Here is a 16,679-nt window from a genome sequence, read left to right on the forward strand (position 1 = left end):
ACTGTGTGGGGGTCCCCATGTCTTATTGCATTTTTATTCCAACCCTTCCCCAATCATGTTAAGAGCTAGGGGGGGAAAAAGTGCTCTTTGGCCAAGTATTATCTTCTCATTCCATATTGTCTCCAGAAATTCCTAACTTCCTCACCTTTAATGAAACAGGATTCCAAGGTGGTGGAAAGCTTGATCACACGGGCATAAATGACAGGTGACCTTTTGGGGAGTCGTTGCCTTGAGGCCACAGAGATACTTATAGATGTTATCCACACTCATCAGGCTGAAACACTGATATCTCAGAGAAACAGTGCCTGTGGCTGTTCTAAAACCAAGAACTATATGAATTAATGTCATCTGGTCTGTGAACCCCAGGGTGGAGACCACATTGGGAGCTCTGTTCACCTGCTGTCTGATTGGTATACATCCTGCTTGGAGTGCCCTCATATTGTACAGTTTGTTTCTGGGGAACCACATGTGCCCCTGGGGTTATACTCTGTATGTGTACCCTGACTATCGTAACATTGCCTCAGCCACCCCACAAGGCTACAGGTGAGGTTCAGCTGTACTATGGCCAGAGCTGTGTTGTTTCTGAATTAATAATGCCTTCAACCTGATAAATGGGATTCATATAGAAACAAGGAGAAAGCCTCCTAGCTCTCTAGAGTAGACCCTAAGCAGCTATGGGACATCTTTTTCTGACTTGATGACTGCTGAGACTCATGGCTACATTCAGTAGTTCAGTCAGGTCTTGTTCTACTTGGAGTGATCTTGATCGTGGCCTTAGTCCAACATTGCCTCAGGCTCATTACCCTGTTCTTGACATAACCCCTTAAATTTCACCCATTCAGCTTCATGATGGCATAGCCTATATTTCTAGCTCAGGTCCTGAAAAATTAAGGTGGAGCTGAAGAGTCCAGCTTTAGGCTGACAATGTACATATAATTTTTTAGGTCCAACCATTGGCTATTACAAAAAGCTTTACCTCACAGAGCAGACCTCTCAGGGCAAAGCTACCTTCCCACACCAGACTTGGTGCACAGCCAGTGCATTGTTGTCTCTGAGGAGAATGGCAGTCTCAGGCCATGCTCTTTGGCAATCATGTTCCTAGCCCAAGCCCTCCATTTGGAGGTCTCTTGGGGAAAGCTTGAAGACATTTTCTCCACTCTGACTCAGTGCTCAGTACTTTTTCACTCCTAGCTCTTCCCCTTTGAGCTTCCTCTGGCCTCTGCATTCATAAGACTGCAGGAGGCTATTATCCAAGGCTCTCTTAGCAGTGAAACAATGCCCAAGTCTTCAAGGTTTGAGGAAAAAGCCCTCAGCAGATGAGTAAACATTAATTATCTTTCTGCCTACAATGCCATTATGCCAAGAGTTCATCTTTAACACACTCATGCAATTTTATTTCTATTTAATGTGGAACACTTGTTCCTTTTTGGTGTTTAATATAGTCTAGGAAAGCTAGAATAAACATGATATGTTGCAACTAGCACCTGTGCTCTCAAAGATGTTCTCAGAAGTCTCAGGTCTTTTCATTAATTCATGTGGTTTTGTAGTGCTGAATACAGAAATATCTTAGTCTCCTTATCTCTATCTACCTTCAAATAATATTATTATATTATTTTATACATACAGTACAAAAACTTTTTTACCACACTTTCATTTCCTTTTTCCTGACCTTTTGGCTACAATTGTTATAGTTTTTATTTACTAAAAATGTCTTTATTTTGTCTTTATTATGAATATTTTCATTGTATACAGAATTGTGGCAGATTCTGTTGCAGGTCAATGTCAGGTACTATCTGTGACCAGCCCTGGGCTACCTGTTAGGAGATACAAAGCCATCCACAGTTATTAGCTGACTGTGCTGGGTCTCATTGCATTGTAGGTTGGGTCAAGCTGTGTAATGAGACTGGCTGCCAATAGTACTTGGCCTGGGGCAGGTCAGCAAAAGGCTGAAGGCACCCGGAGACCTGCCACCACTTGCTGGTTGCCATTAAGTTTAGCCATTGAAAGAGCCTCAGAAGAAGTTGTTTCCATATCTTGGCTATTGTAAATAATGCTGCAATAAACATGCAGGAGACATATTTTTCAAGTTAATGTTTTAACCAATTATTGAGGAAATTAAAATAAGGCTACATTAATGGAGGCATATATTTATAATAGAAATATACTGTATTATAAACATCAGGTATTTTCATACTAATATATAGATTCAATGCAAACAAAATAAAAATGTGTAAGTGTGTGTGTGTGTAAATTGAGAAATGCTTATAAAACTTGCATGGCAATGCAAAGTGTAAAAAAACAGCTAAGAAATATTTGAAGTAAAAATTAGAGGCCCTTTCAATATCAAGACTAGAAATTTTTAATTGTATTTTTCAGTATTGGAGCAAGGTTATGCAAATAGAATAATTAAAGAATACCTCAAATACAAGAAATATACTTAGACCTCTGAGAGTTTGTCTCACCCGACTGTGTCTGAATTGCCTGGAGTGAGTCTCCTAGCGACCCAATTTCCACAGCCTACTAAAACCACCCGGCTACTTTGCATCTCAAGGGAAAGGAGTTAATATGGTTGACTTCATCCCTTGTCTAGGAACAGGAAATGGAGGGCCCCATGTGATCTGAGTTTATCTCTTAGGAATACAAGGAATTGCATAAATGTTTTCATTTTACCTCTTACAGAATTTCTCCCAGCCTAAAATTTTACTTGTTTCTATTTAAATAGACAGTTCCCACTACTCCTGTAAGGCAAGAGACAGAAGACAGACTTTGGTGAGTAGAAAACTACAGTCAATTAGAGAAAAGGAAAACCCTTCACTGGCTCAATGATTTATCAAATAAGGTAGCCTTGCAGTTACTCAGTGGCCAAGCAGGGTCTGTGCCCTTGAAAATGTGACTCTGGAGGAGGGAGTCCTTCTGACAGCAATGATTCCATAATAAGATAACAGATCCTGGCAGAAAACTATTGATTTCAAGTGTAGACCAACTGAAGTGACCATGAATACAGAAGGGAATTCAGCAGAAAAGAAGAGCTTTTGGGGTAAAAGAATTGAGGTCAGAATAGGTTGTGACTGAGACAGCAGATCTTTGTTTGGATATTTCCTTTGACACACTTCCCCACTGTTGTTTTAATAATTGTTTTATTTTTTTCCTCTTTAAATGTATTCCCAGTGACCCTGAGGAAATGTGCTTCTTGTCAAGAGGCAGTGAGTCTGTGTTCCAAGAGACAGACTTGCACTCCAGCCTAAATTATAGAGACCTTTGGGACTTTCTCTTTTACCTGCCTTTTATGCCACAGGAGGTGATGTCACCATCCTTTTAGGGAAGATTTCATTAACTCTGTTATTACTCTAACAAGTTCAGTGCCTGTAGGAGTTTAGTCTGTATCAAATCTGGAGATATAACTTAGACTATCTATTCTTATGGATGTGGGAGCAGGGGGTTGGGACGTGAGGCAAGGACTATCTCTGGACAGTGTGAGCTAGTTACATTCCTCCTAGTTAGATGCTTTGTTCACTTTGGCTAGTTAAGGACTCTGGCAAAGAAAAAACCATCCTCTGAATGACAGAAGCTCACTATGTTAAGCTTTGACTGGGGTTCTGGCAAAGATAGCACAAATCTTATGTCTCAATCCAGTCTTCCCCCCTTGTGCTCAAAACTACAGATTCTTGTCAGATGCAATAATATAGAGCTGTTATGACTTATCCACAAAATCTATTTCCTTTTCATAAAGACTTTTTGATGACTTTGTAAATTTGTTGGAGAGAGTAAGAGCTAAACCTCTCCAAAACTGGTCCAAGGAATTCTCCATTTTTTCTCTCCCTAGTATCACCATTATCCATCCCCTTCTCAAAAGTACTTATAAAGTAGACCACACAATGGAGTTAAATCTCAAAGAATATTTTCAATGCAAAAGTCATCTCCAAAGGTAGGTTCTATTTAGTGCAAAGCTAGAGATTCCCAAAGATGAATTGCAAGTACTACAGACTACAAATGAAAACATTGGCGCAAAACTAAATTATTCTTTATTTTTTCTCTACAAGATGGGGATCTGCTCTGTTTGACTTTGTCTAAGCAAGGTCACACTGGCTAATATCTGTTATGGAGGCATTGCCAATATGACTAATGGGTAGAGCTATCTCCCCTACTAATGCTAAGGAACAGAAATCCTCCAAGGTTGAGGGCATTGTCTTTGAAGCCATAAATCACCTTCTGAGCTCACTGCTCTCTGCCTGAGTCAGGGGAATGCTGCTCTCTTGTCCCTGTGCCTTTTGTGGTAGATGCATTCTCTAATATTCACATCCCAGTAAGCATCTATCCTAATCTGAAGCATCTATCCTAATATTTTAATAACATGTGAAAAAAGCTCCAACATCACCCACAGCACTGGAATCTGTCGTTTGTTTTCTTCCCTTTTCATTCTTTTTTTTTTTTCTACTGCTTTATTGAAACTCTTCAGCTTATTTTTTATCAAATCCATTGTCTGAAACATAATATTTCCTCTATAAAGGTCAGCTACTCTCCCATTTAATATGTTTAGTCTCTTTCTCCTCTCTCTCTTTCCTTCCCTCACAAACACCTCTTTCTTCTCTTCATACATATATTTTTTCCATTTGAACCTGGGCCTATTCTACAAAATCTACTTTAAGAAAGGGAGACAGTTCTTTAGGTTTAATTACATGAAATTGCTCACCTACAAAAATAACCATTTCCTATGGTTTATTGAAAATATATATCAATAAATGAAGTGCTAATGGTAAATAAAAGAGGGCAATAACAAATCAATTCTATAGGAGCCATCTCTTGTAAGGGACAGGAGGTACTTCTCATGTAGGATCCCTGAATGTGACAGCTGCAGTCCTCAACCATGTGAAGCAGCAGAGTGGAGTTGTCCTTCATAGCCCATTCTGACAGCTGATTTCTCCTCAGGGCTGAGAAACCAGCGGGTCCCAGACTGAAGAGACCATGTACAACTTGAGCTGTTACAACCCTAGTTCTTTTATCCTTGTTGGAATCCCCGGCCTGGAGAAGTTCCACATGTGGATCGGGATTCCCTTTTGTGTCATCTATGTTGTGGCTATTGTGGGCAACTGCACCCTCATCCGCCTCATTGCAGTTGAGCACAGCCTCCACGAACCCATGTTTTTCTTCCTCTCTATGCTGGCTACCACAGACCTTGTCTTGTCCACTGCCACTGTGCCCAAACTACTCAGTAACCTCTGGCTTGGCTCCCAGGAAATAACCTTCTCTGGCTGTCTTACCCAGATGTTCTTCCTTCACTTCAGCTTTGTGGTGGACTCAGCCATTCTATTGGCCATGGCATTTGATCGCTATGTGGCCATCTGCTTCCCCTTGAGATATACCACAATCCTGACTCCGCAGGTGATCCTCAAGCTTGTGGTGAGCATTGTTGTGAGGAGCTTCTTTGTCATCCTGCCAGATGTTTTTCTGCTGAAAAGGTTACCCTTCTGCAGAACACGTATCATCCCACACACATACTGTGAGCATATAGGGGTTGCTCGGCTTTCCTCTGCTGATATCTCCATCAACATCTGGTACGGATTTGCTGTGCCTCTCATGACTGTTATCTCAGATGTGATCTTTATTGCTGTTTCCTATACCTTCATCCTCTGTGCTGTCTTTCACCTCTCATCCCAGGGTGCCCGCCAAAAGGCCCTCAGCACCTGTGGCTCTCATGTCTGTGTTATCCTCATGTTTTATACACCTGCCTTCTTCTCCATCCTTGCTCATCGCTTTGGGCACAGTGTCCCTCGAAACATGCTCATCCTATTTGCCAATCTCTATGTGGCCATTCCTCCTGCTCTAAATCCTGTTGTTTATGGAGTGAAGACCAAGCAGATTCAGGACAAATTTATTCTCCTTTTCTCTTTGAAGAAAACACAATGAGTGGGGAAGGCCACTGAAGGCAAAATTTAGGTAAAATTGATTAGGTGAAATTTTATATAACACAGAAAGTCATAAAAAAAAAGGCCTGGGGTGGGGTGGGAACCAGATGGGGGGGGGGCAAAAGAGAGAAAATGGGGGATGTCTGTAATACTCAACAATAAAAATAATTTTTTTAAATGACACAATTAAAAATAAATAAAAATAGAGCTGTAACTCTTATTAATTTGAAATTTTAGAGTTCTACCCATGTGCAAAATATAGGCAGGAGTAAGATGGGAGAAAGGAAATCTTTGAGACTTGTAGAAAATCAAGGGTTTCCTTGTTTTAGTTTCCTTCCCATTTGTATGGAGAAGGTGAAGATGGGTTTAGAAGAGCACTAAGACTAAGGTTTACATTTTTCCTATTGCTGATTTTGGGACATTTGAAGGTTAGATATTTCTTAACATGCAGCTCATCCCTGTGTTTCTCAGCTTCTGAATTAAAGGAAAAGCCTCTTGCCTTTCCTATTTAACTAGCTGTCAATTCTCTTTACTGCAACTATCAAACTTACTGCTTCACAATTCAGGCCTGATTCTATGCATTATTAACTTTTCCTCCTGTGTCCTTTACATGCTTTACTTCTCTCCTACCCATCTCAGATTACATAGAGTTGATTATCTTTTGTATATTTTTTCAGTTGCATGCTCCAAGGCAAGTTTTATTACCCTTGGTCCATATTTTGCAAGTATTAATATCTCTTATTAAAATAATTATGAGAGGGCAATGTTAGTAAATTCATTTCACAGGTGAGGAAACTGAAACATAAAGATTACAGAGAGACAATTAGTAGATTCAGGATCTAAAACTAGGTCTGCCTGATTCTGAATGCTTTATCGATTTGCCTCCTGAATATTTACTCACTTGGATGGCTCACAAAGTTTTCAAACTTAATTTCTCTAAAACTGACCTGGAAACACACTAACTTTCTTCATAAAAAGTGACCTTCCTTCTCCATCTTCCTTTAAGGTAAGTGGCACCACCACAAACATGAATTTCAAAGCCAGAAACCTGTGGCTTCTCCTTGATTTGTCCTATGTCACCCTCTAACAAAATTAACTCAATATTTGAGTTAAATATTTGATTCTGAGGTGCTTATAAGTCATCCCAGTAGATAAATATATCCCATTTTCAGCTTTATCGTGGCCACCAAAGCTTGTCTGGGCCCTTATCTATTAAAAGTCTCTAGGAGCCCTGCTGGGCGTGGCTCAGCGGTTGAGCATCGACCTAGGATCCAGGCCATCGGGGTTCGATTCTCGGTCAGGGCACATGCCCGGGTTGTGGGCTTGATCAATGACTCTCTCATCATTGATGTTTTTCTCTCTCTCTCTCCCCTCTTGTCCTCTCTCTGAAATCAATAAAGATACATTTTTTAAAAAAAAAAGTCTCTAGGAGAGCATTTGAAAGTCATCTTTTTAAAGGAGTTCAACCCTGCTCCATTCAATCCACTCACTCTATAAAAGCCAGAGTGATCATTTTACAATTTACAGGATTTGTCACTTTGTGCCTTGAAATTCTTCAATAATTTCATTGTTCTCAAGATCGTACATAAGTACTGTTCTTAGGATCACTGCAGGGAATGGAGGACAAATCAAAAGTACAATCTTCCATGAGACTCAGAGCCTTGCACTTAATTTACATTTATTTACAATTCATTTATGTTATTTTCACTTCATTTGCACTCCCCTGACTCTCTGAGCAAGTAATGGCAAAGTCATATTCTTTTTTGTGTTGTCTTACTAAGTGTCTTGTTACTTTACAAAAAATAAAACTTGGTGTGGGTAGAGTATATATTGGGTGGAGTTAGGCAGAAGCCATCTATGTTTCTCTTAAGAAACTATCCCAAGATAAAAACAACTATTTCCTAAAGTCTCCACTGGAAAGAAGCCATACTTTTAATCAAGATGAACACATTAAATTACTTGGAAGTAAGAAAGAAAGCTCCATAGTGCACTTATATTTTGTAGGCGTTTGGTGACGTGCAACTCCAGGGACCCAAACACATGTGGGTTAGGCCCACACCCTCTGCAGCCGAAGGCAATGGTAAACCACTGCTGCATTTTCTTTTCTCCTTCTTCTTCATCTTTCTCACCTTGAAACTCCTAAGATGCAGCTGTTCTCTCATTCATAGGGTCACTGAGAGTCAGAGTCTACTAGACATCAGGTAACAAGATATGAAGAGTAAAATTGGCATCATGAGATAAGATGCTGCGTGTGTGGACATTTTCTTTAATGTCTGTGATAACTTTAGGCAGTTCAGGAGATACACATGCAGGTACTGCTCTACTCATGCCGCTCTTCTAATAATTCTATACATATCTGCTTATGGATTTATCCATCGACACCTATATTGTGAGTTCCTTAAAGTGCAAACTTAGTCCTAGGCATATTCTTATACCCTGTCTTATGAAAATACCTGGCACACCATGTGTTCCCAAAAAGGTTTCAGGCATATTCAACCTTCCTCAGAAACCCTTTCCTCCATGCCATCTTTAACTTTTTTCTTTCTTCTTTCTCTATCCAGCTTAGATTCCCTAGTATATTATTTTTGTCATTGTCTTATTTATCCTCAACTAAACTTGTCCTAAACTCAACTGTCTATTCTACATACTTAGTTGAAAAAAATATCCCAGGAATCTTAATGAAGTTACCTTTGTATTTGTGGGAATTTGGAGAAAATGACCCCACAGGACTGACTGATACTGCTGTTAATGACACTATACTTGCCTAGTTTCAATTTCTCAAATGCATCAAAAAAAATTTTTGTCTCTTCCACGATTGCCCTCTCTTTATTTTTTGCTTGGCGATTGTTATTTAAGCTTCAAATAACAATCCTGCCTCATATATTTCTTCTTTCATCCTGTATATGGATTAGTATCTCCTACATACATTCTCATTACACAGTGTACTATTTTATTTCAGGACTTATCACAACTTTAATTAGATGATTGCTTGTATACTTAATTGTTTATTCCCTTTCTTATGCCATCGAAGACCAGGTTACTGTCTGCCTTGTCTGCCATTGCATTCCTGTCACCTGCAAAACTCCTGATTCATAATAAGCATGCGATAAATATTTTCTGATTGTAAGAATTGAAACATATGACTTTTAATTAATTAATAAAATATCTCTTTTACATGATGAGAAGCTACCTGGATTTGTAAGTCTATTTGACCAGGGAGAAAATTATGGAGAGTCCTAGGGTCTTATTTTCTCTACAGTAAGTTAATAGTTGTTTCACCACTCATTCCTCAGAGTTCTTCTTTAAATTAAATGCTTCCAAGTTATTATTCCCTTTTCATAAATACAGAAATTGATTTTCAAAAGCAGTTAAGTACTTTTTTTTTAGAGCACAGAGGAAGAGATGAGTAAAACAAAGGATAAATCCCAGATATTTGGTCACCAGACATTGAAAACAGACTTTTTCATTAAACCAATAAAAGGTTGTATCAAGGGTTTTCCTGTTGGATGGATGATACTGTACCCAGGCAGACTATCTATGGTTTTCAGATCTGCATGTACTTTTTGTTAGAGATTTGCCCCACACAAATAAGTTACTAGCCTGTATTCTAAGTAATGGACTGAACACAAAATTAGTGACGATTCACCATGGAAGAAAGATGAAGAGAACTGCCAAACAAGACTGAACATAGAAATAAGGATCTGAAAAGAAAGGCCTTTTCACACCTGAAGGGGGGAGGTGGCACTGACAGTGAGAAATGTCTCTGAACTTTTGTTATCTAAGGTTTAAAGCAGATTCATTTCATTCCACAGACATTCGTTAATTATTCACTATGAAATAAGCTCTGCCAGGAATTCAGAAGAAAATAAAACCGTCTGCACAGAAGTTTTAAGAGCTCTATACCATACCTGGAGATATGGTAGAGCTGATTCTTGCCAGAGTTTGTTTTTGTAAAAATCAAATTACTGATCAAGCCATATCAAGACCCTGTTGACACTCAAGTATGCTACCATCCTGGATTCCACAGTTCCCAAGCCACCACTAATATGAGCAGAGGTGTCGGTTCCTAAACTGGGAAAATGTTAATTGGTTGAATCCTTGCTCATGTCCTAGACTGACTTGGGATCATGGGACCTGAAGCCCATGGGTCCCTCTGGTTCAGAGGTCCTCTGTTCTAACTTGTCTCAAATCCCTAGAGAAAACAAGGGAACTACATTTCCACTCCACTCCTGGCTCTATGTTTGCTCTTCCCTACTGTGAGCATGATCCTATGTCTGTCATTTTTGTTCCTGCATCTGTCCTTACTGACCCTAGGACTGCTTCTTTTGTTCTTTGATCTGCTTTTTGCCTGCTGTATTTCTACACTCTCTGGTCCTTACCCTGTCTTTACAAAACATTTCCAGGACCAGGACCTCCAAGGTACATGCGGGTGGTGAGCAACATACAACTCTTAAAGACTAAAGTGAATAGGGAGTAGAGCTGATGAGAAATGGATCTGGTGGAGAAGAGAAAGGGAGGTGAGAAGAAAGTGGGCTCCAGGAAATTGGAAAGGCTAAGACTAGAACTTTGAATATAGATCCTGTGTCTATTAGGAGCTTAATTTTGCAAATGCTAATGATGTAAAACAAAAAATTAAAGATTAATTTAAGATTAGCTATACCAGACTCAGCTAGCAATCTGGAGATTAAAATTTGTTTTGCCACCTCTGAGAATTTCGGGTTATCTTATATGTGTAAACATGGGTTTGAATTTGTGAGTGCATTTATGAATGAGTGTCCTGTTGTTCTTTTGGGATGATAGGGGCAAGCACTAAGATATCCACTCACCCTCCACACCATGGAGAAGCACAAATACATAAGGAAGATAAACAGTTGCTTTCTGGATTGGGTCTTACAACATGGACCCATGGACAAACAATGGCTATTTTTTTCCCTAAAAGGGGCAGAGGAGAGATCTTCACAAAGACACTTAACATTTAAAAAAGAAGAAATAAGTGCAGTGTGTGGGCTACCATGCTTCATGATCAAGATATTACTGAAGGACCAATCCTGTGTTTAGTTCTGGGGAAGATGAAACATGTAGAGATATAGAACATGTTATTACAATATTCCCAGTCTTTGGTGAAAGGAGAAATATGCTCAGCAATCAATCAGAGACCAGCAAATAAGATGGGAGTAGAATGCCTGTTAAAGACAAAAATCTTATTCAGGATTCTGTAATCAAAGATAGAGACAGTGCTAGAAGATGAAAGAGAATGTACAGTGAGCAACAACTGAGAAGTTTCAACAAAGAATGGTGATGTGAAGCCATGAGCCTTTTTGTTGTATATAGAACTTTGAAGGTGAGTGAGGAAGGTGCCACTCATTTTCTCACATCTAGCTTTGTCCTTTCTTCCAGAACATTTTTCAGGAATGTCTAGTGTCTCTGGATTTCCTAGGTTTGTTTGGTGGGGCATCTTCATCTAGTTTGGAAGTATTTAAATATGGGAAACAAGTTTTCATGCTTTTCCAGATCTTCCATTTTCCAGAGTTGAAGGATAGCAGCCTATCTTGTGTTATTATGGCAGGCTGTGAGGGCACGAGATTAAGGGAGGGGCAGTTTAATGGTAGGATAAGGAACATGAGTAAATTGTCTTCACAATACTATTTGGATAATCAAATTAATCAGTGAGAAGTCCAACGGACTCTCTGTCACTCATTTATTCAACAAGTATTTATTGGACAATTTGAAGCAGACACTGTTCTAGGAATAGAACAATAAAATAAGCAAACTTGACACCTTTCCTCTTACCATTTACCATTTATTAAGTGAGAAAGTTAAGTAAATAAAAATAAATATAGTGTGGTAAGCACTCTGATTGCATAATGTAGAGTGTCAGGAGTGTGCCTGGAAACATTACCTAATTTGGACATTGTTTAGGAAAGCTTGGGGTATACTGGAGATAAAGGGAAGTTAGCTAGAGGAAGAGAGAAATGAAATAACCTGAAGAAACAGTCAAAATCAAATGCAAGTGGAAAAGAATTCAAACAAAAGGATTCCCAGAAGCTGAAGGTCAAATTGGAGATGACATATTTGGTGCACTAAAGTTATCTTGCTTTCAACATGGGAAAGGGCCATGTGGCCTCTGCCACTTATTCTCATCTGGGGTCTGGTGTTAGTTAATATAATACTTGTTTAAGATTGAACGAAGGAAATCATTAAATGTCTTTGAAGTGGCATCTAGATACTATATGCTAATAATGGTGTCAATAATGACATGGGGTCTGGTTAGATAAAGAACCTTGAGTTGTATGCAAATTCTTCAGCTATGAGGTATACTAGCAAGAGATCTATAGATATGGTTCTATTCATACCACCAGGTAATGTGTCTTCAAGTTAATGTTCATTTGCTTACTTTAGTAGATAGTAAACAAATAGGCATATTTTGAGTATTCTTTCTTTAAAATTATTTTCCAAAATCAGGAAACAAAATAGAAGCAAAACAGAACAGAACAAATTGGCTTAAAGTTCATGAAGATTGAAGAGTTTGCTGATTCAACACCTATTGCTGTTCTTCCTTTCATAATCCCTCTTTCGATTGACAAAGTCCTACCAATTCTGTCTTCTTACATCTCTGAAGTCGATTTATGAAATTTCTTCTGCTACACTAATTGCAGGCTGCCATTATCTACCTTACTATAGATATTACCATACTTTATTACTTGTTTACAAAACAATGAGTTCCCATTCCATTTGGGCACATGTTAAGACTTAAAAATGTTATTTGATGAATTGATTATACTTAGGTTTTACAAAATAGCTATAACAGCCTTGGAAATATACCTAGAAAATTTTCAAGTTTCCTATATGTTCAGAAATCAATTGTACCCTACATGAGTTATCTGCTCTTTAAAAATAAAAGGCTTTGTTTGATTAAACTGTCTAGGCCAGGATCCATTTGGAAGGAGGGAGTTGGGTGCACCTGTGGGATTTCTAAGTAAAGGTGGCAGGAATAAGATAACTGGTTTCAAACTGAGGCATAAGGTAACTAGCTCCAAAGCTGGAGAGAGAAGGATGTTTTTGAAAATTTTAAACTTCAGAATCTTCAACATAGGAGTCACAGGTAAAGTCATGGCATTTGGGGAGTATCACCCTAGTGAAGACTAAACCAGAAAGCAGCAGACATGGATAGAGCATGACAGGATCCCAACCCTCACAAAATGTCTTACTTTTGAAGTTGGTGAAAAAGATTTGTGAATCATGTCAAAAAATAGAAAAGTTTTGGAAGGAAGGCTCAACTGTTTCAATGAAATCTCACAAGAATGAGTCATTATCTTGTTTAGACACAGGCAAGAATGTCCTTGCATAATGTTGCCAGGGGGCTGGGCTCTCCCTGCTGGGATTGTCTTCTCTGGGGGTTGGGAGGAGGGTTTTATTCTTTCTCTAAGACAAATCTGACATAGTAAGTTATTGGAGAAGGTGTCTTGGTAAAAACTTTTCCAATCTGGGAATATCTGAAGTGGCAGATTAAGCCACCTAAACCTTAGGTTTTAGGAAAGGATATTTTTACATTGGTGAACTTTTCTGTAACATGAATGATGTTCCAGTGTGGAGAGGAAAGAAGAAAGGAAAGTGCATGGTCTGCTTTGACTTTGGACATCGAGCCTGCTTTTGTTTAGCCGCTTGTGGCCCTGCGGTTGTTATCCCAGTTCACCAGGGCTGGGACTGCACACTGAAGCCTGCTCCAAATCCCTGACTAGAAATCATTCCTCTGCCTAATGTTATTTTAGCACATCTTTTCTTAGAAAACTTCCTGGGTTGCTTGTAGCTAGGCAGGACTAAATTCAAAGTTATATGACTTGTGTCTCTGGGGAAAAATTATTTTGATACCACTTTCATTATGACTTAAAATTGTGACTAAAAGTTTGGCAGATATTTATAAATAAAGAGAGGAGGAACAGACAGTTTATCACTTTCCAGAGCTGAAAGTGAGGAGGTGATACTGTAGATTATTGTAACAATCAGCCATGACTTTTATTTTCAGTCTATGAGACACACCCATTCCAAGATCATGATGGCCACATTCAACTTGAGCAGCTTCAATCCAGGCCCATTCATCCTACTGGGAATCCCAGGGCTGGAGCAGTTCCACGTCTGGATCGGAATCCCTTTCTTTATTTTCTACTTTGTGGCCCTTGCGGGCAACAGTGTTCTTCTCTACATTATTTCCATGGAACGCAGTCTTCATAAGCCCATGTTCTTTTTTCTCTCCATGTTGGCTACTACCGATCTCATCCTCTCTAATACTTGTGTGCCCAAAACATTCAGCATCTTCTGGCTAGGTCCTCAGGAAATCACCTTTCCCGGATGCCTTACTCAGATGTTTTTTCTCCACTACAGCTTTGCCATGGATTCTGCCACCCTCCTGGCCATGGCATTTGATCGCTATGTTGCTATTTGCTTCCCCCTAAGATATACCACTATCCTCACCCGTCAGATTATTACTAAGATTGTAATGGCTATTGTCAGCAGGAGCTTTTGTATTATCTTCCCATGTGTGTTCCTATTAAAGCGGCTGCCTTTTTGCCGAACACTCATCATTCCCCACACATACTGTGAACACATAGGTATTGCCCAACTTGCCTGCGGGGACATCTCCATCAACATCTGGTATGGCTTTGCTGTGCCTGTAATGACGATTACGTCAGACCTGATCTTCATTGGCATCTCCTACACTCTCATCCTTCGTGCTACTTTTAATCTTCCATCCCGGGATGCCAGACAAAAAGCCCTTAATACATGTGGTTCCCATGTATGTGTTATTCTTATATTCTACATACCAGCCATGTTCTCTGTCCTCACCCATCGTTTTGGTCACAATGTTCCTCACTCGTTCCACATACTACTTGCCAACCTCTATGTGGCCATTCCTCCTGCACTCAATCCAATCATTTATGGGGTGAAGACAAAGCAGATTCGGGAGAAAATCGTCCTACTCTTCTTCCTTAAAAGGACCCAGTGACATGAGACTTAGAGTTTGGGAAAGGAAACAGGTAATTATGTTGATTTTGGAATGCTTTTCATTTTTTAAAAAGCTAGAATCTCTGCAATGACAACTTAAATACATATGAAATCCCAGAAATGCTTTGTGTGTTATAGGATCAATGAAACATGATAAGGAGGTAGACGTCAAGAGAAGTGACAAAAAAGTTAATGATTAAGTCTGCCTGAAAAGATCAATTAGAGGAAAATTTGTATCTTATTTGGAGATGTATTTTCAATCCTAAGGAAAAGGATTTTGATTATATATAATGTGGACAGAATATTATTCTTAAAAACAGGTTAAAAGATATGAGTAAAGTTCTAATGATTTGGGATACCTTTGCAGAACATTTTCCAGATGCAAGTGTGTAAAGCTGACAGCAAATGATTGCCCTATTTTAAAAATCAGCCAACGCCCGGTCGGGCGTGGCTCAGCGGTTCAGCATTGACCTAGGATGCAGGCGATTGGGGTTCGGTTCCTGGTCAGGGCACATGCCCGGGTTGCGGGCTCGATCCTCAGTCCGGGGAGTGCAGGAGGCAGCCGATCAATGACTCTCTCATCATTGATGTTTCTGCCTCTCTCTCTCCCTCTCCCTTCCTCTCTCTGAAATTAACAAAGATTTATTTAAAAAAAAAAATCAGCCATGAAGAGAAGAAACAAGATGGCGGCGTAGGTAGCAGCTGCACCCGCCGCCTCCCGCAACCACATCGAAATTACAACTAAAACACAAAACCACCATCACTCAGAGCCTCCTGAGATCCAGCTGCACAGAAGCCCCACAACCAGGGAGCTGAAGAAGCACCGAGACCAGGAGGAGGGGCGGAGACGCGGGCGGGTCGGGGCTGGATCCCGGTGCCGCAGTTGAAACCCAGGAGGCAATCTCTGCCGCAGACGTTTCCTGGAGGAGGGAGGGGTCCCAGCCCAGGGCTTCAGGTCCGGGAAGAAAAATCCTCAAAACTCCGGGCTGTGAAACCAGCGGGGACTGTCCCTGAGGGTCGCAGAGGCTGCGGGAGCCCCAGCAGCTCCTCTAAAGGGCCCGGCGCGGACTCACTTGGACGCTCCCTCCGAGCCCAGCGCCGGGCAGCAGCCTGAAAGGACCCGGGACACTCGGGGAGGAACTAACCTGCCTGAAATCCAGGCGAGAGCTGGAGGGCAGCTTCCTTCCAGACAGAAGAGCTGGTAGAGGCCATGGCTCCTTTGGCAAGTTCTCCCCCCAGAGCTGGCAGGCAGGCGCCATATTTGAATTGCCAGCGCCTGACTCACACCTTCGGCCCCGCCCCATGATTCCTGGAGGCCCCGCCCCTCCCCACCTGCAGCTCATCCAGGCCATTTCCAGTGGCTTTTCTGTGCAAGTGGCCTCTCGATCCTTATGCTTAGGACTTTCCTAAAATCTCTCAAACAAGCAGCAGCGTGCACCATATGGCTTGGTAAGTGGCCCCAGGCCTGGCACTAGGGCAGCCTGCATTGGCTCATAGCTTGGCCTCTCCTGGACACCTCCAAGCCCAGCACAAGTAGCAGCCAACTACAGTTTGCTGTGTAGCTCATGCTGGGTGGCCCTGGGCAAGGCACTGGCACAGGCTGACTTTGCACTTCCCGGGAGGCCCCAGAGACAGTGCACCTGGTGGTCAGACTCGACCACACTGGATTACAACCTTACCACACCCACGAGTGACACACTCAAGGGGCACACTTGGTGAACATCAAAGCCCCACTGAAGTAAATCCTGCTCCATAGGGATGTTTCCAGCACAACAT

At 40.7% G+C, this 16,679-nt stretch overlaps 2 protein-coding genes across 2 annotated transcripts; both read left to right on the top strand.

The window, feature by feature from the left end:
• Positions 1–4,962: 4,962 nt before the first annotated feature.
• Positions 4,963–5,904, top strand: LOC107540498 (olfactory receptor 52H1-like). Its single transcript, XM_016217270.2, has one exon. The coding sequence runs from the start codon at positions 4,963–4,965 to the stop codon at positions 5,902–5,904; it is 942 nt and encodes a 313-aa protein (XP_016072756.1).
• An 8,049-nt stretch (positions 5,905–13,953) lies between these two features.
• On the top strand, positions 13,954–14,904 carry LOC107540495 (olfactory receptor 52H1-like). Its single transcript, XM_016217267.2, has one exon. The coding sequence runs from the start codon at positions 13,954–13,956 to the stop codon at positions 14,902–14,904; it is 951 nt and encodes a 316-aa protein (XP_016072753.1).
• Positions 14,905–16,679: the final 1,775 nt, after the last annotated feature.

Source organism: Miniopterus natalensis, chromosome 11 (genome assembly GCF_054644295.1).
Source record: "Miniopterus natalensis isolate mMinNat1 chromosome 11, mMinNat1.hap1, whole genome shotgun sequence".
Classification (NCBI taxonomy): Eukaryota; Metazoa; Chordata; class Mammalia; order Chiroptera; family Miniopteridae; genus Miniopterus; species Miniopterus natalensis.